This window comes from Ursus arctos, unplaced genomic scaffold (assembly GCF_023065955.2).
Source record: "Ursus arctos isolate Adak ecotype North America unplaced genomic scaffold, UrsArc2.0 scaffold_18, whole genome shotgun sequence".
Classification (NCBI taxonomy): Eukaryota; Metazoa; Chordata; class Mammalia; order Carnivora; family Ursidae; genus Ursus; species Ursus arctos.
The window spans coordinates 56,875,856-56,902,005 of NW_026622852.1; the positions used below are offsets into that span (position 1 = coordinate 56,875,856).

The 26,150-nt window shown below is 53.0% G+C and overlaps 1 protein-coding gene across 1 annotated transcript in view; it reads left to right on the forward strand.

Annotated features, from left to right (window-relative positions):
- Window positions 1–18,725, forward strand: part of CFAP77 (cilia and flagella associated protein 77) — a 124,888-nt gene extending 106,163 nt beyond the window's left edge. The window contains exon 6 of the mRNA XM_026514244.4: window positions 18,223–18,725. Within this exon, the coding sequence (XP_026370029.1) occupies window positions 18,223–18,345 (123 nt within the window). The 3' untranslated portion in view covers window positions 18,346–18,725. The remainder of the gene's footprint in view (window positions 1–18,222) is intronic.
- The last annotated feature ends 7,425 nt before the right edge of the window (window positions 18,726–26,150 follow it).

Genomic DNA, 26,150 nt, shown 5'->3' on the forward strand with positions numbered 1-26,150 from the left:
CTGGTGCTTCTAACTGGGGACCCTAGCCTGACTGTCCCCTTAACACTTCGGTGCCTGGGAACTCTCCGTTCTCTACAGAAAGCTCTTCTCCCCCACCAGGGGGCAAAAACATCTCAAATTTTGTGTTGAAAATCAACCAGAAAATAGACAAGACAGCTTGTTTTGGCATCAAGTATACATTTCTAACCTCTAGAGATACCTAGAATCCCACCTTGAATTTGGGGGAGTCGATGGGACTTTGGGGGTCTCCAGTTTCTTCTCCCAGCTCTTCCCCAAGAGAGCAGTACTTGGTGATCTAAAGGGAATCTCCCAGCTTGAGCAGGACTTGGGGCTAACCTCCAAGTGCCTCACTGCCACGTGTCCCCACGCATCCGCCTCTGTCACCGGGCACCCATGCTGTCACCAGGACAGGATCCAGAGCTGTCGAGCACGTGGCCAGCAGCAGGGTCCAGCAATAAACAACGTCAAATGATTTGCTCGGGTAAACTGAGCTTTGCCAAAAGTTGTGGGCAAGACGAACCAAGAGGCTGGTATCCTTGTGTCTCAAAGCCGAAAGCAAGCAGCAGAGTGGACCCCCTGGGACTCCTGCAGTGTCCCTCAGAGAGGCAGAGTCTGCTGGAGACAGAGAGCATGTGTCGGGGAGAAAGTAAGAAGATGGGGGTGTTTGCTGGCCTCTTCCCCTCCTCTCCTCAAAGAGGTCCTGGGAAACGTTGTGTTACATCGCACAAAAGAATGCAGGCAGTGTGACCCCGTCCAGCGGCTGGACAAGCAAAGGGAAGCGTGTCCGAGAAGTTTCTGGGAGGCAGCGCTCCCAGAGGCAGCGACAATGACAACACTCAGAGCTCACACATCCGGAGCTCCTCTCAGGTGCTTTGAGGAACAGTCCCATTTTGTGCCAATGCTCCCAATAGCCCTCTGTGGCCGAGAAGAGCCGTGCTGTCTCGGAGGTGGAGGGACTGTGGTGGGAGGCCTAAAGTCATGTGCCCCAGGTCCACCGCTAACGAGTGGCAGTGTGGAGGCTCGGGCCCTCTGGCCGGCTGCTCCAGGCCGCAGGCCTTGGTGGAGCCGATAAATACTATGGACCTGAAACTGAGGTCAGGGGTCAGTTGGGGGCTAAACACAGGACCCGGGAAGGAGAGTGAAGGGCGATCAGGAACTGGGGTTTTATAGGTGTCCAGAGGGTTGTGGCCAGCCCTTGCAATAAACAAAACTTCCCACTGCCCTGAAAGCCTTCAGACCTTGATAAAACCCCTGAGCATCTTTTAAATTGCAATTTGGCCCCAAGGCCAAAAAGGAAAGAGGCCATTGATCGCAGGCCTGGCGCGGGAAAAGGCGAGAGGCAGAGACGGCGCCTGGCGGGAGGGCTGAGCCTCGGCCCCTGCACCTGTGAAGTGGGGACAGGAACAGAAGGCAAGCGCGGTCGTGTGCGGGAGGCGCCTGGCCCGAGCCTGGCCAGGGGATGGTCATGGAGCAACACAACCTCTGCATTGGATGGGGCTTTGGTGTCAACTCCTACAGACGCACAGGACTCCAACTGGGCTGTGGCTGGGGTCCTCGGAGGAGAGCTTTAAAATGCAGATTCTGGGGGCGCCTGGGTGGGGCTCAGTCCGTTGAGCATCCGGCTTTTGATTTTGGCTCAGGTCATGATCTTGGGGTTGTGAGATCGAGCCCCGAGATGGGCTCTGTGCTGAGTGTGGAGTCTGCTCAGGACTCGCTCTCCCTCTGCCCCTCCCCCAACTCTGCTCACAGTCTCTCTCTCTCTAAAAAATATGCAGATTCCAGAGCGCCACCCAGGATCCATTCTAGTGGGTCTGGGGTAGCCTCCAAGCCTGCATTTTCTTTTTTTAAGATTGATTGATTGATCGATTGATTGATTTGACAGAGAGAGAGAAAGCACGAGAGTGCATGAGCAGGGGGAGCAGCAGAGGGAGAGGGAGAAGCAGGCTCCCACTGAGCAGGGAGCCCCATGCGGGGCTCGATCCCAGGACCCTGAGATCATGACCTGAGCCGAAGGCAGACGCTCAACGACTGATCTACCTGGGCGCCCCCAAGTCTGCATTTTCAGCAAGAAGCTCCTGGAAGTCCCTGGCCAATGTCGTCTGCTCTGCACAGGGATGTTTAAAACGTGTATCTGCCATGTGGGTGCACCCCCATATGTGTGCTCTGAAGCATGCTGGGCCTTCCAACGGAAACATGCCTGCAGGAGGCAGGCTCTCATCTGTTCAACAGCCCCGAGGATTACAAACTTCTGTCTTAATCTGCTCAGGCTGCCATAACGGAACAGCGTAGAGTAGGTGGCTTACGTGGCAGGCGTGGATTTCTTAGTTCTCATGGCTGCAAGCCTGAGATCAGGGTGCCTGCGGGGTGGGGTTCTGGTGAGACTCTCCCTGGCTTGCAGGAGGCACCTCCCCGCTGTGTCCTCACACTGCTCAGAGAGAGAGCAAGCGAGCTCTGCAGTGCCTCTTCTTAGAAGGGCACTAATCCCACCGTGGAGGCCGCCCTCATGACCTCGTCTGAATCTCATCACTCCCTAAGGCCCCACCCCAAATGCCATCACACTGGGGGCCAGGCTTCAACGCAGGAACGTTCAGGGGACACAACATCGTGCACAGCCATTTCTTTCTCAAGTTCAGCCAAAATCTGTCTCCTTTCACAGAATCACCTGCCCCCTTCCAAGTGTCAGCCCTGCAGATACTGTCTCTGCTCTGATGCCTAGATTCTTGATGGTTCCTCCGGGTACCGAGCTTTGAATGTCAGAGGTGGGGCGCTATGTGGCAGTGACAGTGGACTGCCCAGGTGCCATGACCTTTGCCACTCAGTGTTGTGTTCTCTACCTTTATCCACAGTCACAGAACATTTGTCAACTTGAGGTGCCTGGGTGGCTCAGTCAGTTGGGTGTCTGAGTCTTGGTTTCAGCTCAGGTCATGATCTCAGGGTCATGAGATTGAGCCCCATGTCGGGCTTTGCACTCAGCTCAGAGTCTGCTTCAGATCCTTTCTCCCTCCTCCTCTGCTTCTCCCCTGCTTGCACTCTCTCTCTCTCAAATAAATAACTAAAATCTTTTCTTTTTAAGATTTTATTTATTTATTCGACAGAGACAGAGACAGCCAGCGAGAGAGGGAACACAAGCAGGGGGAGTGGGAGAGGAAGAAGCAGGCTCATAGCGGAGGAGCCTGACGTGGGGCTCGATCCCATAACGCCGGGATCACGCCCTGAGCCGAAGTCAGATGCTTAACCGCTGTGCCACCCAGGCGCCCCATAAATAACTAAAATCTTAAAAAAAAAAAAAAAAGATTTGTCAGCTTGAACTGTCTCCTATATGTTTGTGAGACTCTGGTCAGTGTCACTTGAATCACTTAATACAAGAATCAATGTGAATTCATCCATCTTCTCCTCTGTCTACCCATTCACCACTCTGTTCATCTATCCATCCATCTGTCCATCCACCCATCTGTCCATCCATCCATCCATCCATCCATCCGTCCTTATGTTCATCCATCCATCTGTCCATCTGTCCATCTGTCCATCCATCCATTCATTCACCTAGCCATCTAGCCAAGATTTGTTTAGTGTCTACGGAGTGCCCCTAGCAGTCAAGTAAACCCCAAGACTTTGAAGTCTCCTGTCTGTCACTCTTTCCCCAGAACAGTGTCCAGATTATGGCATAATATCCCTGCTGTCTAGCTGAGGACACTTAACTCCATTCCTATTTATGAACTGACAGGGTCAGCCCCGTCAACCACAGAAAGGTTCCATTTCTTCTTAAGAGTTACCCGCCCCCCCAATTCTTCCTGCTCATTATTTCAATAAGGAAAAAGGGGAAAGACACCAAACCTCACCATGAACACCCCAACCCAATGGGCCATGGACACCAAATATCTGAGTGTGTCTCCAGCTTCCCAGTGGAAGCACAGGAGTCGTTCAACAGCCGGTATGAATAAGCGATAAGGCACCGCCGGGCACGGTGCGGACGGCTCAGCAAAGGACTTAATTTGCAACCAAGCACAAAATCAAAGACTCTGTCAACCAAGGAACCGAGCGCCCAGATAACCACCTTGCACTACCTGAGAAAGCACTGTCAGGTAAATTTCCAGAGAAAGTAATTAAGGAATCCCTATTGTCTTAAACCAGCAGCAAAATTTGGAGCTCTGGAATTTGATGCTCGCTGGGGATCCGGTGTCTCCTCCCAGCCTGATCCTTCAACAAAACGAACAGCGGAGGTTTAGGAGGGGATCGGCTGGTGTGTCTCCCCCTCGCGCTCCCAAAGACGCCCCTCCAGCACCTTGTGCTCCCGCAAGCCTTGTCTCGTCGGATGAGCAGTAGGCAGCAAATGAGGTCACTGCTTGTGGGACGGGGGTGAGATTAATATACAAATCTGTAGACCTCTCTGAGATCTGTGAGCCCCAATTAATATTTATCAAGTACCCACGGCGTTCACGATACCCAGCACTTACATGCAGAACATACAGTCCCTGGCATCAGGGAGTCTACACTCGGATTCAAAAGCTACACACAGATAGCTGCTCCACGTGCTTGGAGGCCCCCACGCTGGTGGGAGAGCCCACTGTGCACCTGCGTTAATATTTATAGCAAGTAGGCCTCTTCTGACGGAGATGATGTGGAATTGTCAGCCAGGCACGGCACCATGGCCTCCGTTGGGGGAGCGTGACTGGGACGCCAGCCCGAGGGGCTGGGGGGCGTCCATTCACAGGCTCCTCGAAGGGCCTCGGCCACACACCTCCTTCACCAACTCCCTCCTTGGCTCTTACTTGAGCTTAAAATAAAAGACAGGGTCCTGCTGTCCACTGAAGCTCGGTCTACCATGACCGTCCGGATCCTATCCTTAGATGTTTCTGAGTGGGGAGAGCGGGCTTAGCACCCCGACGGAATATCCCATCTCCCATTGGCAGCTGGACGCCTGACGGCCACCTCCCCAAAGAATAGCGCCGAGCAGACTCCCATCGTCTGGGCTCTGAAAAGAACAGCCCCCCCCCCCCCCCCGCAGCTCCGCCTGTCACCACATTTGTTGACAACCCCATTGAAAACAGCCCCCACCGCTGCTGTGAAGGCCCGTTCTGTCTCCCATTCACGCCTGGCTCAGACAGTTTTTGAAAGGCGAAGAGTCTGGAAGGCACACAGACTCGCCTCCCCCCGGCCCCGTCTCGGAGGGAGAGAGGCGTCAGCCTGGGTGAGCGGGGCTGACGAGCCTCCTCACCTGGCCCCACGGTGCACCGCCTCCAATTAAATCAAAATGGCTTGTTTTTAATGGTCTTTTACACTGACAAGTGGGCGATCATTTTGGGCCCACGAGCTGTCAGGGAGCGGAGGCAAATCCTCGGTTGATAATGCCCAATGCTTCCAATTAGGAGCCGAGGCCGCTCCTGGCGCGCTAACGATTCCCCAGCCGCCCCCCAGGCCCCTTTGGCGCTGGTGTTTCTTCTTGCCTCCTCCGCCGCAAATTACTGACACAAAACGGAAGGCCCGCGTCTCCTCCGCCACGCCAGGCCGGGCCCTGTTGGGCTTAATGAGCCGATGGAAGTTTCGTGGCTCTGGCGCTAAATTCTTTTCTTGTTTGACAGCTGCTCGGCTAAGGCGAGTGGTGACCTTATAAAAGATTTAGTGCTTCTCGTTATTTTCTGTCAAGCTTCACAAGTGATGGCTCTGCGGTTATCATTTGCATCCTGGGGTGTGTGCGTGTGTGTGCACGTGCGTGTGTCTGTGTGTGCGTGTGTGTATGTGCGTACACGCGCTGGGTGGGGGCTCCGCGGTGGAGACGGGGAACAGGAAGGGGTCCTTCTCTCCCTGCCCCGCATCTGGTTCCCGCACGACAGCTTCCAGCGTGACATTCTTCTTGGGCTGAGCTGTTTCAAAGAGACGCCGAGAGGCAGAGCCGAAATGACAGATGATGCGAGCGAAGGCTTCCAGGCCTCCCGGATGGAGCCTCCGTGGAGCCTCCCCGAGACTGGCTGACCCCAGCAGCCCGGATGTGCTGGGCAAAAGGAGGATGGGAGCCAGACTTGCTGCTAGGGACAGTCTTCGGGCCACACTTTATTGTTTTATTTTAATTTTTTTTTTAAGTTTATTTAAGCAAACTCCACACCCAACGTGGGGCTCGAACTCACGACCCCATGATCAAGAGCCGTACGCGCTACTGACTGAGCCAGCTAGGCACCCCATGTACTTCAGGTTTCGTCGGGAGGAACTTGTGCCTCTCTTACAGGCCCCTTTAAGGCCGTTGCCCTCAAGCTTCCTCCCCCTGCTTTGCATTCCACATAAAGATTTAATGGTTTTTAAAAGCAGAACCACTCAAAAAAAAGTGGCATGTATTATTCGCCCCCCCCCCCATGGGACAACAGCGGCGCTGGTCAGTCCTCACTCTATGTCCGCGCCCAGTGCTGCACTGGGGCCGCTCTGTATTCACAAGACTCCAGGGAGTCCATGCTGGCTCCTTTGCCAGCCTCCTGCTGGCCTCGCCACCTCATCCCTTTCTGTCACTGTGCCCTCCCCTCGCTCACAGACCCCCTGGCCGTCCCAGGTGAGGGTGACCCCAGGGGACTGCTGGACCCCCTGGCCATCCCAGGTGAGGGTGACCCCAGGGGACTCCTGGACCCCCTGGCCGTCCCAGGTGAGGGTGACCCAAGGGGACCTGAAGAAGGAGACGGAGTTAAGGGCAGATGAGCACATGGATGTCTTTTCCTGGGGATTCTGAGTCTTTATTCATCTCCAATAGAAGAGACTTTCTTGTCATCTGTTAGAGTAAAAACATGGCACCCTCTCCCCCCCATGCCCCTGACAGACCTTGCCACCTGATCCCTGCACTCTTTCGCACGAGCTTCAATGCAGCCTGGGAATATTTTATAACAGGACAGCCACCATCAGTCTATTCGAGCTGATATGAAATGGGAAATGGAGCCTGCTCCCCGTCCCTGCCTTGGAGGGGCTGTGTAAGCAAATTGCGAAGGAAGTCCTTCTTCTTGTGGTGCGTTCATATGATATGTGTGTAAGAGGAAATAAAATATAACCCACTACAGGAAAACAGGTAGGTTGGATTTCATCAAAATGAAAAACCCTGATGCTTCAAATGATACTAAGAAAGAGGAAAGACAACCCACAGAATAGGAACAAATATTTGCAAATCATATCTCTGATAAGGGACTTGTCTCTATGAATACAAATATTGTCCTTACAACTCAGTCATGAAAAGATAAATAATCGATTTTTAAATGGGCCAAGGATTGAATCGATGTTTTCCGAAGAAGATCCGCAAACGGCCGATACGCCCATGAAGGGAGCCCGACAGCAGGAGCCACCAGGGAAACACAAATCAGACCTCGGCGAGACGCCACTTCCTTCCACTAGCTGGGACGGCTAGGACCAAAACACCAGACAGTAACAAGTGTTGGCGAGGATGCGGAGAAACTAGAACCCTCCTACGTTGCTATGAGAACACAAAACGGTGCGGCCACGTTGGAAAACCTCATGGCAGTTCCCTCAAAAGGCTAAACATAGAGTTCCCATAAGCCCCAGCGATTCCACTCCCCAGAATCTCACCAAGAGAAAGGAAAACACGTGTCCTCATGACAACTTGTGCATGAATGTTCACAGCTCCTTCCTGTATTTTTTTAAGATTTTATTTATGTATTTATTTGACAGAGAGAGAGAGAGCACAAGCAGGGGGAGCAGCAAGCAGAGGGAGAGGGAGAAGCAGGCTCCCCGCTGAGCAAGGAGCCCGATGCAGGACTCGATCCCAGGACCCTGGGATCATGACCTGAGCCAAAGGCAGACGCTCAACGGACTGAGCCTCCCAGCAGCCCTGACTCTCATTTTCCAAAGGCTTGCATGATGGTCTTTCCTTCGGCCCCGGTAAGTCTCAAAGAGCCCAAGAGTCAGTGGACCGAGACGAGGATCCCAGGTCTGGTTTTGTGTGTGAGGTAGCTGGGACTCGTTGGGCCAGTGTCTTAACCATCCTGAGTCCTCCTTGTCCGAGGAGGATGGCATCCTCCAGCCCCTGGGAGAGCAGTCGATCCCCGCCCCCACCGCCGCTCACCCGACATGGTCATTCCTCTTCGTGCCACCTCAGACCTCCCAGGGAGGCAGGAAGTGTGTTTCCTAAGCCTGAGCTTGGATGTTCTTTGAAAACGCAGCATGTGTCAGCAGGAAGGGTCAGGCCCTGTGTCCTCGCTCCATCCATTTTTGGACCACAGAGAAATTAGAGCCAGTAGCAGAATAACAACGTAGTGGACCAGGTGTCTCAGGAGAGACTGTCACCCTCGTTAATGACTTAAACTACGAACCTTCCACATCAGAGCTTAGGGCTCAGCTCGTTCGCCAAGGATGGCTTGCACGGATTTGTGTTCTGCCGGGGCCTCTGACCTCCGGCTGCCCTGAACTTGACAGAAATTACTGACCTGGGACTGATCCATAATTTTCAAGTACCTCTCATTAGAGGAGACAGCCCCTCAATCTTTTAAAGCAAAACCTCTCTCCCAGTCCCCTGAGTGGTTGTCACTTAAAAAACAAAAAACTAAACAAACAAGAAATCCCCAAAACTAAAGTAAGCTATCTATAGCTGATTTGTTTTTTTCTTTTTTTTTTTTTTTTTTTTTTAGCTCTTTGGCAGATTTTTTTTTTTTAATCTGGCTATTTTTTTCTCAAAGCCTCCCTTTTGCCTTCTTGGCCTCCAGACTTGGCACTGGAAGGCTTGGTGTCCGGTTGGAGGACGACTGTGTGGCTAATGAGAGGGGACTGGAGGGTCAGCGGCCCAGCTGCCCCTTTTCATAGGACCGTGTCAGGGGCCTGGGCTCAACAGGCACGTGGGGAAGCCGCTCCACCTTCGCACCTGCCCAGCGGTGGGCTAGTTCCTCCCGGCAGGCGCGGGCACACACCCTCCACGCGCGTCTGGAGACGAAGCACCGCAGGGCCTGCCCTTCCGCTGTAAAGAGCCCCACACTGCATCTGCCTCCCTGTCCCACCTATGCAGAGGCCTCATGCGGAAGGGAGAAGACAGGAAGGACACAGGGACACAGAGAAGGCAAAATGCTGCTCACTCTCCAGCATATGGACCCAGCGGGTCCACCCACGGAAGGCTGGTGTCACCAGGCAAAAACGACCACGTCTTTACTCCTTGGGTCTCGGACATTTTCTTCGGCACTGAGATGACTGTGCCCAGTGAAGCAGGAGACGTCCAACACAGGGCAAGTCGGCACAAGCCTAAGTCACAAACCACTGGTTGTGAGCCTTCGTTTGACCCCAAGACTCGTGGTTCAAACGGAATCATACACAAATCTCCAGCAAATAAATCTTCTAAAACAGAGTAACTCTTTCTAAGTTGTGCATGGAGCAGGGAGGCCCCGCACGCCTCCGTCCCTTGCCCAAGTTACTTCTCTAAAATGCAGCTCCGAAACCCCGCCTTGTTTTTGTCACATTAAAAAGAGGAAAAGGCAGTAATTCCTTACAGATAAAACCCACGCCCTCTCTGCTTCCCTCCCTGTTCCCACTCCCCACCCTCCCCAAGGCAGGGCTGTGCAGGTCTTGCCGGCACATTCTCTCCTTCCAGCTCTACTTAACTAGATTCAGACACATGCTTGAACAACACAGACTCTTTTGTAGGTTTTAAATCTTTCATATAAATGGCATCATCCTTATGTTCTAGTCTGTAAATTCCACTTTCTTTCCCTGCAACATTGTTTTTGAGATTTCTACGTGTTGATTCAGACAGACCTAGAGCAGGCTCGTCCCATAGAACTTTCCGTGACGATGGGAATGTCCATCAGTGGCCACTGGCCACATGGGGTCATTGAGCACTTGGAATGTGCTTAGTATGCCAAAGGGACCGCATTTTTTATTTCACTTAATTTTAGTTACTTCAAATGTAAAGAGCCACATGTGGCTCACGGCCACTGTGTTGGACGGGACCTCTCCAGGTGTCCATATTAACTGAAGCAGCGTCCACGGTGTGAACTTAGCACCTTGGTTTATCCAGTCCCCACTGATGGACGTGCCGTCATTTCTAATACCTATTATCCTGTTACCATGAGGATTCTCGTATACATCTCTTAGTGGACATTTTTGAAATTTCCTCTAGGGTATATATCTAAACACGGACTCATTGGTTCAGAGGGTATGCACATGCCCAGCCTTTCCAGGTAATGCCAAATTACCACCCTTGCTAGCGGTATCTGAAGTTCCCACTTCCCACGTCAGGCTCATTACCATTACTGCCACCAGCGTGATGGGCATGAGATGGCATTTTCTTTCTTTACTCCCTGGTTCCATACGTTAGGATGAGCATGTTTCCTGTGTTTGTTGGCCTTCCGATCTGCCCTTCGTGAACGGCCCGTTCATTTCTTCTTCTTCCTCTTCTTTGATTGCATTGGGATGGCAAGACCACGTTCACCCTCAACCGCCAGCGGCATCTCTGCCTTATTCTTTGAGTCTCTGGCTGTATGTTATCCCCTTAGGAAGCCTTCTCTGGCCCCAAAGTATGAGTCTGATTCTCTGTATTACAACCTCTTACAAATCTGGTATTCTGCGCCTGGCTGGTCGGTCGGTCGGTCGGTGGAGCATGCGACTCTTGATCTCGGAGTCGTGGGTTCAAGCTCCATGTTGGGTGTAGAGATTACTTAAAAAAAAAATCTTTTTCAAACAAACAAACAAATCTGGTACTTCTTTTAGTACTCAGCACAACTGTAACTGAATAATTAGTTGTGTGATTATATTTTTATCAGTGTTTTCTGGGTCCATGATAGCAGAGCTTTCTAAATTCTCCCAGTCTCCTGGTGTCTACACGGAGTCTTGTGTATCATCGATGCTCAAATAACTGGTACAGAAGCGAAAGGACAACAGCCACATCTCACCCCCGAACCCAGGTCATGTGGGCACCAGCTCCATAATGGCCCCACGGCATTCCACCGAGGGATTTTCTGTTGAAAATAGATCACACTTTTCAAGGAAGCATAAAAAGTAAAAGCTGAGCAAATACAGAGGGTCTGATTCATGCAAATTACTTCGACACCAAAGAAATTAATTTAGAAATAAGTCACAGATGTAACTAATACAATTGCCTGGAAATTTAAAAGCACGTTTATAAATCACTAAAAGACGAAAGAAGGAATCCAAACAGAAATTTGATAGAAATTAGATGAAAAGAGAACGGAACAAAAATAGCCTCAAAACTCGAACCTGAGAGGAGATCAAAGAAAATGTAGAGGGCAAAGGAGTTGCTCATGCTGTTATATAAACGGTGATATTAGAGAAAGAAGGAGTGAAGGGTAATTAGCTCACAGATGACTCGAGATGCCAGGAAGAGAAGGACAGATGGAGTGGCCTCAAAGAAGGAATCATGAAGTCATGCGCAAAATTAACGAAGAGGCGAAGATACAAGTGAGGGTGTGGATCAAATGAAAAGCTGATCCGTTGAAAGTGGATTGGAAGAGCACAGATGTGTTCGCCCTCAGTGGGAAGTGGAATCCAGGAATCTAGATCCGCCGGGGCCAGGCGGGGCCACAGACGGCAGGGGTGGTGGGCTGGCTGCTGGCACACTCTGCCCGCGGCTGAATCCAGAACCGGGTGTGGCTTCCCACCTGGGGGCCTGGATTTGCATCCGTAGATTTGGATTCCATGGTGTCCAAGTTCTCTTCCAACCCTGGGTTTCTGGGAATGTTTTATTCCAGTTCGACTGCAGAGAGTCGAAAAATATCATCTGAGGGGGGGGTCAGGAATCCTGGAACCAGCGGTGAACACTCATCTATTTTGAGACCTGACAGCTGCTCTGCTCCCTGCCTCATCTTCTCTCCCAGCTACACAGATTCGCTTTCATTTCATCTCATTTGCCCAAATTCCTCCCGCCGCAGGGCTTCGGCAGGTCCCCACCATCTAGGACATCCTCCCTTCATCGTCCCCTGCCCGGCCCCCTTATCCTCTCTAGGAAGGCCTTCCTGCCCCCCAGATGGAGTTAAAATCCCCATCCACAGTCCTAATTAATTGCCACTAAACATGTGTAGTGTTTTCCGCGGCCGCCTCCCCCACCGTCTTGCGGGGCCCATGGGTGACAGCCGCCACCTGTCTCACTCACCGCTCACTGGCGTATCCCCACATGCACTGCACGGCGGGGGCGTCCGGTCCCTATTTGGGCAAAGCTATTTAGATGCGGCCCATTCAAGCAGGTCCAGAGCCTTGGCCAACGGGGGTAGAGCTGCCCCCACCCGCTCCGCTCCCAGGGCTGCTGGCAGGCCGGGATGCCCGCCTCTTATTTACCTGCATGGACTCTACAGCGACTGAGCTCCATTGAGCCAAGCTGTCTCCTGCCAGGGCCGTTACAGTGTCTTAGCTCCAGGCGGAGGCGGACCACAGATGGCTTAATTTAGAAGCATCTCCGTAGGAATTCCTTGCTCCACAGCTCTTCATCCTTCGACTCCAGGGGTCCGTGGGGTCGTGACCATACACGGCTTGAGGCGTGACTTGCAATTAGGATCCTCATCTCTGCTGAGTTGTATTTTAGGGGGGAGAGTGTGCCTGTGGGGCAGGGGCTACAACAGTCCCAGCAGTGACTCACTTGACTCATTCCGTGAGCATTTATGAAGAGAGAGTGGAGTCTCTCAGTGAAGACCTGGGCCAGTCCCACAGCTCTGGGTTTATTCTGTGCGCCCGGGACGAGTGACTCAACCTTTCTGGGCCTCTATTTCCCCATCTGTAAAATGGAGACAATGTGTGGATGTTCTGGGGCTCGCGTGAGATCCGTGCGCTGCGCCTGGCACTGCCGAAGGGTCCAGTGATGCAGAACAGGACAGATTCTTCATAGGGGTTCCTGCTACTGGGCATTCAGAGAGCCGGACCTCCCCTCTCCATGGACTCCTGGCTTCCGCTGGGGAATTTGGGGATTTCAAGGGATCCAGTTTCCCTTCTCTTTCTAAAGACCATCCCACGTTGGGGGCAAGGCTTCGCTTGAGTTAGGGTTTAGGAGAGCCTGTCAGACCCAGTCACACAAATCTTTGGTTTTCACCTAGGACATGCACACCAAGCCCAGGATACTCGCACCCCCTTCCACCCCTGCTGACACCATTTCCCCTACACCTTCCTTGCCACCTCCCTCATACCAACCCCTCCAGGTCACATTCAAGGTCCACCTGGCCTGAGGAGCCTTCCCTGACTGCTGAGGCCAGGTGAACCCTGCCCACTGCCTTCGTTCTCTCACTGGTTCATTCGCACCCCTTTCCAGCTTTGTTCAAACATGGCTCCGTGCCAGGCACTGGGTGCATACCCTGCTTTACAGGGCTCCAGGGCTACTGGCTTGAGCTCCCCTGTCTTGGATGACTTAACCCCACAAGGTTCCAGCTAGAATGGGAATTCACTGACATCATTCATGCAGCATGCCTTCTGCCTCTCCTGCTGCCCCCAGTGCGGCTGGGAACAGGGGGCACCAGAATGTGAGTGGTCAGTCACTGCCGTGAGCCTCCTGTGCCCAGAATGCCCCTTTAGAAAGCCAAAGGGAAGATGGAACTGAAGTACAAAAGGTGTGTGTCAGCCCTGGCCCATAGTAGTGCTTAATGCACATTTTTTAGATGAATGGATGAACGAATATTTCTTTCCCACTGAAGTTTCTAAGTAAAAGGGGACGGCAAAAAAAGAAGATTTCTTCCAGGGTTCTCTTTTGTCTGTGTGCTGGTTTTCACCTGATTATCTCTAAGCTGAGCAGCTCCTTCGGGCTGGATCCCTCTGCCAGCTCCTCAGGAGATGAGAGTGAGTGCTGAGCCTCCTGCCACCAACACCAAATCAGTATCACCTACCACCCACCAGCACCACCCACCAGCAACACCACCCACCAGCAGCGCCAAATCAACACCACCACCATCAACACTACCCACCAGCAGCGCCAAATCAACACCACCACCATCAACACTACCCACCAGCAGCACCATACACCATCAACACTACCCACCAACACCAAATCAACACCACCCACCATCAACACTACCCACCACCAACACCAAATCAACAGCACCCACCATCAACACCACCCACCATCAACACTACCCACCAGCAGCACCAAATCAACACCACCACCATCAACACTACCCACCAGCAGCACCAAATCAACACCACCACCATCAACACTACCCACCAGCAGCACCATACACCATCAACACTACCCACCAACACCAAATCAACAGCACCCACCATCAACACTACCCACCATCAACACCAAATCAACAGCACCCACCATCAACACTATCCACCATCAACACCAAATCAACACCACCCACCATCAACACTACCCACCAGCAGCACCAAATCAACACCACCACCATCAACACTATCCACCATCAACACCAAATCAACACCACCCACCATCAACACTACCCACCAGCAGCACCAAATCAACACCACCACCATCAACACTATCCACCATCAACACCAAATCAACACCACCCACCATCAACACTACCCACCAGCAACACCAAATCAACACCACCACCATCAACGCTACCCACCAGCAGCACCATACACCATCAACACTACCCACCAGCAGCACCATACACCATCAACACTACCCACCATCAACACCAAATCAACACCACCCACCATCAACACTACCCACCAGCAGCACCAAATCAACAGCACCCACCATCAACACTATCCACCATCAACACCAAATCAACACCACCACCATCAACACTACCCACCAGCAACACCAAATCAACACCACCACCATCAACACTACCCACCATCAACACCAAATCAACACCACCCACCATCAACACTACCCACCAGCAGCACCAAATCAACAGCACCCACCATCAACACTATCCACCATCAACACCAGATCAACACCGCCCACCATCAACACTACCCACCATCAATACCACCACCATCAACACCAAATCAACATCACCCACTGAATACCATTAGCACCATGTGCCATTCTTGCATACTAACTGCCTAGGGAACGGCTTGGAGGTTGTATTCATTTCCTGAGACGACCGTAACAAATTATCATAAACTTGGTGGTTTAAACAATAGAAATTCATTCTCTGGCAGTTCTAGAGGCCAGAAATCCAGAATCAAGATTTCAGCAGGGCTGCACTCCCACCAAAGGCCCTAGGGAAGAATGCTTCTTTGCCTCTTCCAGCTACTGGTGACTCCTGGCGTTCCTGAACTGTGGCTTCATGTGGCCTTCTCCTCTGTGTCTATGTCTTCTGTCTCAAGCATCCTTGTCATTGGAATCAGAACCTTCTTGAATAATTCAGGATGTTCTCATCTTGGGATCCTTAAATTAATGACATCTGAAAAGACCCTTTTTACAAATAAGGTCACATCCACAGGTTCCGGTGGTTAGGATGTGGATATATCTTTTGGGGGGGGGTCACCATTCAGCCTGCTACAAAGGCCAGGGGATACATGGAAATAGCAGAGATATGGGCTGCAGAGCTACGCTTCTCTGGTAAGAGCCTGGCCACCAGGGGCCTTGCCACTCTGAATGCTACAGGAGACCCCGGACACATAGGAGTTCCAGCTGGCTGGACATCTGAATCAGCCAGGGTGCCCACGAGGTCTCTGGAGATTCAAAGTGCCAGCCTTCCTGAGCGTCTCTAGCTGCCTTCTGGGAAGCATGGGTGTCAGGAAAATCATGTCATAGTGTAAAAATCGAGCCATCCTTTGCCAGAAGGGACACAAAGGTGCACGTTGGAAGCCTTTTCTTTGTTGGCTATTTTATTCCTGCACAAACTGTTGGGTCTTCTCTCTTCCCAACAACTTTTGTGTGGCCACTGGGGACTTTCCTGAAACTGGACATGCAGCTGAGAACAAGATTGTGGTTTGATCGACCAAAATGAGTTGAGCACAGGTGTTGAGCCCTGGGCTCAGATAGGCATTAGGTGACTGTGGAAAGGGCCCTGCCCTAAGAGGACTCAGGAGCTTTGGGATTGGGCTCCAGCCCTGCCTGGGTTGCAAGAGCCCCAGATGATTTTGACATACATCCAAGAAATTTAAAACCTGAGGCTGGGGCTGCTATGGCTCCCGGAAGTGCTGCCACACACAGACAGTCCCTGGGGGCCTTGCAAAGGGTCCACAGGTCTTAAGTGGTGACCCACACCGTTTTGTATGTTAGGACTTGGGGTATTTTTCCCCCCAGAGGAGAGGGTCCATGGCTTTCTGCAGAGTCTCCAAAGGGTCTACCTGCCTGAGAATGAAGAACATGGTTTATGTCCTGCAGTAACACCTAAATCAACCCACCACCATCTGACTTCTACGAGTTCCTAATGAGCTTCTGCAGCCCCTACCCTTTCGCCTCATGAACGAGTTGTGGGGGCAGGAGGCATCCAGACACAGTGTGAGCTGTGGGTGCAGAATTTTCTAGAAAGAATCCACAATTTAGTGCCGAGAAGTGGGGAGTGGGGGCTAAAACAGAGTTTCTCTGACATGGATTCCCTGTGCAGCCAACCCTGGACAGACTCTGCTCTGGGCCTCAGTTTCCTCATCTGTAAAATGATGAACACAGTCAGCTTGGGTTCCATTGGGCCCTCAGGTACACTGATGGTGAGCACATGCTCCCAGGACCTGAGGCCAGACAGCCCACAATAAGGGTCTGGCGGACCCTAAAGCAGTGGCCCAGACCTTGGACTGGGAGGGGCCTGTCAGTGTCCCACGGATGCACGCTTCAAGGAGCCAGGAGGTCACATCAGCTCTGCACCTGGTCTCAGTAGAGACATTACCCAGTTCTCTGCCATCAGGAAACCAGTTGGGCCATGAGCTCCTGTGAAGGGTCATGACTTTCCCCAGGGGTGGGGAGGTCCCAGGCCTCTGTGTTCCCAGATGGGAGCCAGAGTATGGCCCCCCCCCCCCAGCACGGAGGAACTTTACAAATTCCTCCTTGTCTTCTACTGCCTTTTACTATGGTAACCTCCCCACCCCTCTTCTTCCCCCCCGCCCCGTCTGTCTTTCCCTTCCTCTCTTTCCACATCGCTGCTCGAAGCACTGGGGCTTTGTTACCTGCAACCAGAGGGCGGCCCTGGCTTGGATTCTTGACCAGAATGGGTCCTGCTTTATCACCCTGAAGACATAGCAGGCCTTCAGCTGCTCCTACAAACCCAGAGGGAACCCCTGCCACCCCTCCACCTCGGCCACCTCCTCCCCTCATGAAAGGGAGCTCCGGTGGGCTCTGGGGCCAGCACGCACGCTGCCCCCTTAGCCTGTGAAAGCCCTGCTCACCCTTCCAGCCTCCCCTTCACGTCTCCTCCCCAGAGGGGCACCCCTGACTCCTGTGAGGGCTGAGCTCGTGCTGTCTGCACTTGCCGCACACCGCCCCCCTTTATCAGTTCTAGTGAAACAGCTGCGTAATGATTGTTGACGTCTGCTTCTCCTCTAGGTTAAAAGCTCCCTGAGTGGACAGAAAATCCCTCTTGTTTGCTGCCATATCCCCAGTGCCTGGCACAGAGTTTTACTCAATAAATATGCGTTGCATGAATGCATGAATGCATGCATGAATGAATGAATGAGTAAATAAATAAGCAAGTACAAAACCTTTCCACCTGGGCCTCCCATAGGATATCCTATAGGAGAAATGCCATTTCAGGGAGATTTTCTTGCTCTTGGAGGTGATGGAACAGACCCACGAGACAAAAGGGTTTTTTGCCCACCCCCATGTCTTGAGAAGGAAGGGCAGACTGAAATACTGATTGCATAACATTTTAACCAAAGAGACACTCATTGGACCTGTCCCTCATGCTTCCTCTGGAAGGGTGGCATTCTTGAACTCTGGTTCTGGTCCTGTTGCCTCCCTGGGCGGCTTCACTTGACAGGAGGGACTTGGAGCTCATTCCCAGCGAGGAGCACTGACTGGGCCAGGATATCCCCCCTGGAGAGGGCAGCTCGTTTGGGGGTTTTAATGGTGGACAGCCAGCATGTGAAGGGTGATGCTGGCTATTGGGTCCCACCGCACGGTGACTCCGGTCATCGTTAGGTGATATTTATCACACACGCATCTTCCCCAGCAATGAGCTGGACAGAAGGAACACTGCCAGCACTGAGCAGCCCTGCCCTCGCTGGCTTCCACCTGCAGCTCGTCACCCCTCGGCGCTAGGATGCTCCCCACACTTATTCTTCACTTTCTTCCCTCTCACAGTGATTTGTATTATGGCTCGAAGATGGAAGTGGGGGCGGGCCAGGAGAGAAGGGGAGCATGGGAAGCAGCTGTGTGCCCACTGACCTGCTCTCCCCCATCCGTAGGTGCGTCCCCATCTCGATACCTTCCCCACTGAGGCTGATCGCCAGAGAGCATTCAGAGCCCACCAGGAGGAGCATGCCGTGCGCCAGGGGACCCTGCGGATGGGCAACTACACCCACCCCTAAAGCCTTCTTGGCACAGTAGAAAATTCCCGAAGGACTCACCCTTCTTGCCCCAGCTTGTGTTAGACGCTCCGCCACTTTTATGAGGGTTCTGCTTTGGCAAGGACCTCAGATTCAGGTCTTAGCTTGATTCTTTTTGGTAAGAGTCCCCCCCTTTTTAGGTTAGCCAATACTAACTTACCCTAGCCCCAGCGACCCCCTAGCTAGGGATTCCCCCTCCCGCAGGAGCCCACCCACCTTCGGTTCTCCAGCCCTCAAGTGGGAAGACAAACCTAAATCACTAGGCAGCTGTTAGACTCCAGGCGAAGGGTCGATGCCAAGGCTCTGCCCATCGAGTGTGAAGAGCGACCTGGGTATTTCCTACAGAAAGCCCTCATTTTATATTCCGAACATGAGTTTAACTGTGCTTAGGGGATGCCTGATGCCTCACCTGGACAGTACTCTCTCGGGGACCCCTGCAATGAATGGGAAGAGCCCATGCTTGGGACTCAGCGCCTGCCCCCACCTCCTCCACGCCCGGGGCCTGTCAGGCAGGCAGGCCAACATAGGCTTCTCCACCCAGCCAGACCTTGGGAAGGCTAACCCCGCCCAAAGGAGAGAGGCTTGCGGGCGAGTAGGGGGGCGGATGGGACACAAGCCGAGGAACGTATCAGCCAAACTCCTGGGCGCTCCTTACCTCAATCATTCTTTATGTTCTTGCCTTCTCCCCACAAATTATAAACTGGTCTATTTTCAATTAAAAATGCCATTTGTCCTCCTCCTGCTGTATCTTTATTTAAACCTACACTCGGTGTGCGAGCCAGCCTCACGCTGGTCAGACGGTGCTCTGATACGGGCACCCTTCGAGGTAGATGACCTCTGACATCCCAGCGGTGCCCGTATGAAGTCAGGCACATTCCCCAGCTTCTACAGATCCCGCTTCTGGTCTGAAGATTCCAATGCTGATCTTTGACCCAGAGCCCTCCCCGGGACTTCAGATCACTTGTCCAACTGCCCGCCTGCCATCTCCACTCCAGCATCTGGTAGTGCTCTCTAACCAACACCGCCAAGACAGAGCACTTGATTTTTTTCCCGCCAAATCTGTTTCTCCCTCAGTTTTTCCCACCTCGTATATGACACTGCCATCAACCCTGCGACTGAAGCAAAAGTCTTCATTACTCTGTTTCCCTCCTCTCTCGCCTGGAATCCAGAGACAAGCCTGCCAGCCTCGCTTCCAAAAGACCCCCACCCGTCCCCTCCTCTCCAAGTGCCATACCTCTGGAGAACTCACCCTCTCTCCACTACCCTCCCAACCACGTTCTCCACAGAGCAGCCCCATAGTATTCCAGCAGCTTCTGCTGCTCTCAAAGAAAACGCCACACTCCTCACCCAGCCCACGGCGCCCTCGGTGAGGCAGCCAAAGGCCGTCCTCCTGGCTTCATCTCCCACCTCAGGGTGCTGTACGTCCACAGCCACAGCCCTCACTCCTGCCTTAGGCTTCCCACTTGCTCTTCCCTCTGCCTGGAACACCTGGGCCCCCGACTGTCACCTGCCCAACCCTTCTTGTCATTCAGATCTTAGCTAAAAAATAAAGGCCCCTACTCAAAAGGCGGGCCCTGAAATAGCCCCCTGTGAAATTCACATCCACTTGTTTTATTCTCGACAAAACAGCGATGCCTGCTTTACTGTCTGTCTCTCCTCTAGCAGGGATGTTGCATGGGATCGGCGGCCTGAGATCCCAAGGGCCAGGCATATGGTAGGTACCAGTGATAACTGTGGAAGGACCCCACTGCTCCAACGGCTGCTACGGCTCTCCCCCCCTACAGCCCGAGTGCTGGGTGGGGAGACACACCCAAGTCCGGTGGTTACAGGTTGGTTGGATTTCTCAATCGGCCCTCTCAACCCCACACCCACCCCCACACACGTATGCCTTCCACCGCCATACAAATGCCACACATGCTAACACCCCTCAGGAACCTAGCCCAGCCAGGGCCTTGACAGACCCCAACCTCCTCCAAGGGCTGGAGATTCTCCTTCCACCACACGAGCCAGAGGGAAACGAGCACCCGCACTGATTTTGGCTAAAGCTACCCTGAAGCCTTTTGACCGGCAGGGAGCAGGGAGCCTGGTTGTGGGAGCACAGGAGAGCCCAAGGGACCTGGCCACTGAGCCGGTGACCATTCTGTGTGGTCAAGAGCATGAAGCCCAGGGGCCCCTGGGTGGCTCAGTCGTTAAGCGTCTGCCTTCGGCTCAGGTCATGATCCCAGGGTCCTGGGATAGAGCCCCGCATTGGGCTCCCTGCTCAGCGGGAAGCCTGCTTCTCCCTCTCACACTCCCCCTGCTTGTGTTCCCTCTCTTGCTGTCTCTCTCCCTGTCGAATAAGTAAATAAAAGCTTAAAAAAAAAAAAAAGCATGAAGCCCAGCCTCATCAAGTAATTTCTGTGTGACCTTGAGCAAGTGTCTTAACCTCTCTGTGCCTCACCTGTGAGACAGGACCCTGGCACAGCATAGGACATCTCCTCAAGCTAAATTAGATCATGATTACAGTTGAGAATGTGATTAGCACAGGGGCTGGCACTTTGAAGCAATAGATTCATGTGAATTATTGTCTTCTCATTAATAAAGCACACTGAAAAGGGACAACCAGAATCCTGTGAACAATTGAGGGACAAGAGTGTGCTTTTAAAGGAGCAAAAGCTGGGGCGCGTGGGTGGCTCAGTCAGCTAAGCATCTGCCCCCGGCTCAGGTCATAATCCTGGGGTAGTGGGACCGGGTCCCCGCATCGGGCTCCCTGCTTCTCCCTCTCCCTCTGCCCCTCCCCCCAGCTCATTCTCTCTCTCTCTCTCTCAAATAAATAAAATCTTTATAAATAAATAAAATAAAATAAAAATAAATAAAAAATAATAAAGGAACAAAAGCCTTTGTGTCCAGATACCTCAAGAAAGTAAAGATATTTTGAACTTAACCCACTTTTTTGCTCTGAAGTCCCCTACAGAAAGTGGAAGGGGGCACATCAGGACACAGGACTTCCGGAGGGACCGGAAGTTATGCTCTGTCCACCAAAGGGTGGGGCAATCTCTGCTGAGACAACGAGGGAGTGGCCCATCAGTGGCCCCTCCAGGTCTGCTTTTCCAAGGACCTGGGCCATGGGGAAGGTCCGGAGCCGGACAGGAAAAGCTACGGGGTATCTCTTTGTCTTACGCAAGCACGTCGTGCCCCAGCGTGCCGTGAGACCTGCTGGGGCTGTGGCAGATGCCCGGGGAGCGGCACCCTCTGTCCTGTCCTGAAGATCCCAGCTTCTGGGTGCCCTTGGCCCACGCCTGAGCCGCGCTCCTCCGAGAGTCCCTCAGCTCCTTGTCCTACAGTGCCACCCTCTGGCAAGTCCAAGTCAGGGGCCGCGGAAGTTCCAAACCCTTCCCTCCCGGACCCCCTCCCCCAGCTTGGTTCTTCCCTCCTCATTAATAATTCGTGCCCGCACAAAGCCCCGGGTCAGATTCCGGTCTGATTCCACTTTCCTCGGTGTCCAGTTGCATCAGACCAAACACTTGTGCCCGCTTGCATCGACCCTGACTGGGGGTCCCCCTGACACAGCTGGGGTTGCTCTAACTTCATGACCCAGGGTAGAGTCCCTGAAGGCTCCAGACAGGAGGGGCCTTGGGAATCGCTGGTCAGCCTCCCTCTACCACCACCCTCCACACTTCACAGCTGGAAAATAAGCAAGCCCCACGCGTTCCAGGGCCTGCTGTCAAAACTACTTCTCCAAGGGGGGCAGAAACGGGGAGAGCTTAGCTTTGCATCCCAAGTCCTCCTAATCAACCACCAGTAAATGCCATGTGAGGACAGCCGTCACCAGAGGTACGAAGGCCTTATGCCCCTGGTTTTGTTCATCTCCCTGGTGGTTGGCATTCTACGTCTTGGATGAGTGTCCTGGCAACATCCCATCAGAGAGTTCACCAAACAAAGAAGCCCATGTGCACGACCCTCACCCAGTCCGCCTGAAATTCCTTGAAGTGCCCTCTGAGGTGGGAGGGGGGCCTGTCCGTGCTGCTGAGCCCTTGGCCGGAGGGGGAGCGAGTGCAGGCGTGGGGTGCGAGAGTGGGGAGACGGGGCCTCTGGAAGTAGGACTGGGGAACAGGGAGGGGCTTGAGAAAACATCAAGTCCTGCCAGACAAGACAGAGGGTTGCAGAGTGACTTAGCCGCCCAACGAGGACTGGGACAGACCACTGGGTGGTCGGTCTGCCTTTCTGCTCGTGCTCAACCCCCACTGACTTGGGTCTACTTCCAGGTTTTTAAACCAGAGTCCAAGCCACCTCCTCATTCATTCTTTCCTCTCTCCTCTCCCCTCCCCTCCCCTCCCCTCCTCTCCTCTCCTCATCTCACCTCACCTCTCCTTTCCTCCCTTCTCCCTCTCTGCCTCTCAGCCTCTCTTTCTCTGTCTCCCCCACTGACATAACCAGATGATTGTTTTCTAGGCCAGAAGAACAGAGACTGGACTCTGGAGTCTGCTGGTTGTTTAGCATTTTTATCAGGGTTGGCAGCAGGGAGCCAATGGAGATTTCTGCTTCTGCCTGGCAGGGCCTTGCTTGCTAGAAGTCTGAAGGGGAAGCCTGCTGGTAGTCCCCGGATTCTAAATCCAGTCCCCCGGGTTCGGCCTGGGATCCAGAAAGGGGCGGTTTGGCTTTTTGGTTCACCGATCCCAGGGCCTCGAGTCGTGTGGCTTAGAAATCACAGATTTAGGGGCCAGAGAAGGTGCATCTCCAGGGCAGCAAACAGACCAGCGGCTCCGATGCCCAGGTGGGCCTCAGGGAAGCCAGACAGGTCTGTTTCCAGTCAAGTACCTTCTCTTGTATTTGGCTTTTTGGACCCAAACAGTCTTTCTGCTGCATTTCTTTTTACTTGGGAAAGGCTTTGATGCTTGGAATCATCATTCAAAGAAAAAAAATTAAAACTAGGTTGGCTTTTTACCCAGGTTCCCAGAACTGAATGCAGGGACACTTTGAATTTGAATCCACACATGAGAAATTGTCTATGAAAGGGAGTTTAGATGGACGGGCACCACTGTCCTCCATGGATTCCTGAGGCGGGTCCTTTCCGTCATATCCTAATGGCATCACCAGCATTGAGCATGGTGTATGGGCCAGAGTGCCTGCTCAGCAGGAAAAAGGGGAGGAGGTAAGAGGGTGGGAAGGAGGGGAGGAAAATAAAGAATATACTCTCTTTCTGGTTTCTGGAGCTCCATGGGGTTTTGAGCTAAACCAACACAAATGGTTGAGAACAGCATGACCTTGAGGCCCACAAAGTGTCCAAATCCTTGTCCAACCCATCTGTTTGCAGAGAAGAGAGATATTAGCGTCCAGGCCTGGCCTGTATCATCCAAGTCCCCTGCTCACTCCATATTAAAAACAGGTTTTAGTTGGAAAGCCCTGGGCCAAGGGGGGAGCTGACCTCTGCAGCGGGGGCTGGTGAGACAAGATATCCGGCCAGAGAAAAAGCTTTGGCTGTTCTTCGTGGTAGTTGTACCATGAATTACATAATCACTCCTCTCCGGGATCTGAGCCCGGAGTCTTCACAAAGTCTTCACAAAGACCACGTAAAGTGGGCAACATCATCCTCATCTTAGAGCTGAACACGCCAGGGCTCAGGAAGTGTTTGCCCAAGGTCACAGAGCAGGGCTGGGACTATGGTGAGGCAGATAAGGCACATTTCCAGGCCTGCCCCCAAACTCGGTAACCGAGACAAACAATACTTTAATGCAATATTTTTTTAATAAAAAAATTTAAAATCCCTGATGGGCAAAATAGCAATAGTTTCAGTAAAAAGGTTTGTGATTCACCTCACCGGCCTCCCCCTAGTCCCAGCTTGGACTCCAGAGCCAGGATTCTGCTTCTTCAAGTCTAACCAGTTCTGCAGTGCACATCCTCAACCACCCACCCGGGCCATCCTGTACTGCTCCTGGTCCCAGTTACTCAGAACCTTGAATGGCGTTCAAGTTAACGATTCTTTGTGAGCAGAGAAGACCCGAGGTTCATTCTCAGAAAGCTCTGGGCACATTCCCCCTGTGTGGCTCTGCTTGCTTAGCAGGCAAACAAAACCAGGGCTGGAACAGCCTCTCCTGCATGCGTGGGGCCTGGTGGCATTCAGTGGGGAGGGAGGTGAAGCTGGGAAGAAGGAAGCTGGTAAGCACCATGGCCCAGCCAGAGGCCCAGACACTGCCAGGCCCATTCCTGAGCCGAATGGGACCCATGAGCCTCAGGTGGGGCAGAAGGATGTGGGTTCTCTTTCATCACCATCTCCATCACCATCCATGGGCCCCTGCCACCCACGCCCCCCACTACAAACCCCTGATGTTTAACACATTTGTACCAAAAGGAGAGCTGCGGTCGAGGCCAGAGACATGGTCTGTCCAGAGTAAGGTCAGGGCCAGAGCCCAGGTCTTCTGAAGACTTGTCCATGGGGCCTTTCCTGTCCCTGGAGAAGAGTGACAGCTCCTTCTCTGTGGGTGTCTCTTTGTCTGTGGGTGAGTGGTTTGGGAACTTCTAGGGCTCTGGACCCATGGAGAGGCTGAAGGTTTTTTTTTTAAAAAGCAACCTCAAAGGGCTGGGGGTGCCTATGGACTGGAATTTGAAGCCAGAAGTTCCAAGAGGAAGGGGGAGGCTGGGGAGGAAGGTTTGGGGTCCAGAAGAGGGAGCCTGGGCGCTGGACTCCAGCCCTTGGTTAAGACTGAGTAGTCCCAGGAGCCTGGTCTGGCTCCTGGGAGCCTGACACTCATTCACTTTGCTTCCCTTGAGGCCCCCAAGCCCCTCCACCAGGCCCACTTCCTCCTTGGGGTGGGGAGAGAGGTCTGCCTCCTGCTATGTAAACGGAGCTCTCAGAGGTTAAGTCACTTGCTACAGTCCACACCCAACTTTGCTAGACCTCGAAGTCCTTATATCCTTCCAGGACCGACAAGACTCCTTTCTCAAAGGGTCAGATGGATCACCCACCCAGGAACTCCCGGATGCTTAGTCAAATGCCAATTCCTCCTGGTGCCTTCCCGGCTAAACAAGAGCCCAGGTGAGCACACACACAAATCTCTCAGGCTGTGGACAGGCTGAGTATACAAGAAGCACCCAGACAATGGAGAAAAGAGAAAGGAGGAGGCCTGGTGGCAAAGCTGGAAACACCCAAACAGGAATAATACGAAGTTAATGAGACGCTGAATCTCAGAGAAATTTCCAAATGAAATAAATTGCATAGGATGCTCTGTATTAGAATAGACCAGGATCATTTAATACTAATGATAGTACACCGACAACTTGTTAAATATTCTTGGGGTCTAACGAGGGCTGAGTGCTGAGAAGCCAGCCAGAGCGGCAGGAAGTTGGGGTTCACGCTGTTCAACTGTAAAAGGTTCACTCTTACACACACACTCCATGCGCCCTGCTGCAGCTCTGATCCGCCCCACCCGACACCCCGGGCTCAGTGCTCCTGGAGGTTTCGCTTTCGCTAGGTCCGGGATCCGGAAAAGGGGCTGCTCAAGACCCACCTGTGGGCAAGAGCAGGACAATGACTTTCCATGACCTGGCCGTGTCCATGGATCCTGGCCCCAGGGGCCCCATGACTGCTGGGAGGCCCAGGATGGGGGATCTTGTTGACTGAGTTGGGACCTTGGGTGCTCAGGTGGAGATCGGGTTCTCCAGGGAGGCAGCACCAGGCCGGAAGGCGCAGCGGTGGGGCAACTGAGCGGAGAAAGTAGAAAAAGCCTCCAGAGGCGCCCAGAGCAGGAGGAACCAGGCCCAAGCTGGGGGCTGGCCGGGAAGGGCCAGCGCAGCCTGCCGCCCTTGTGATT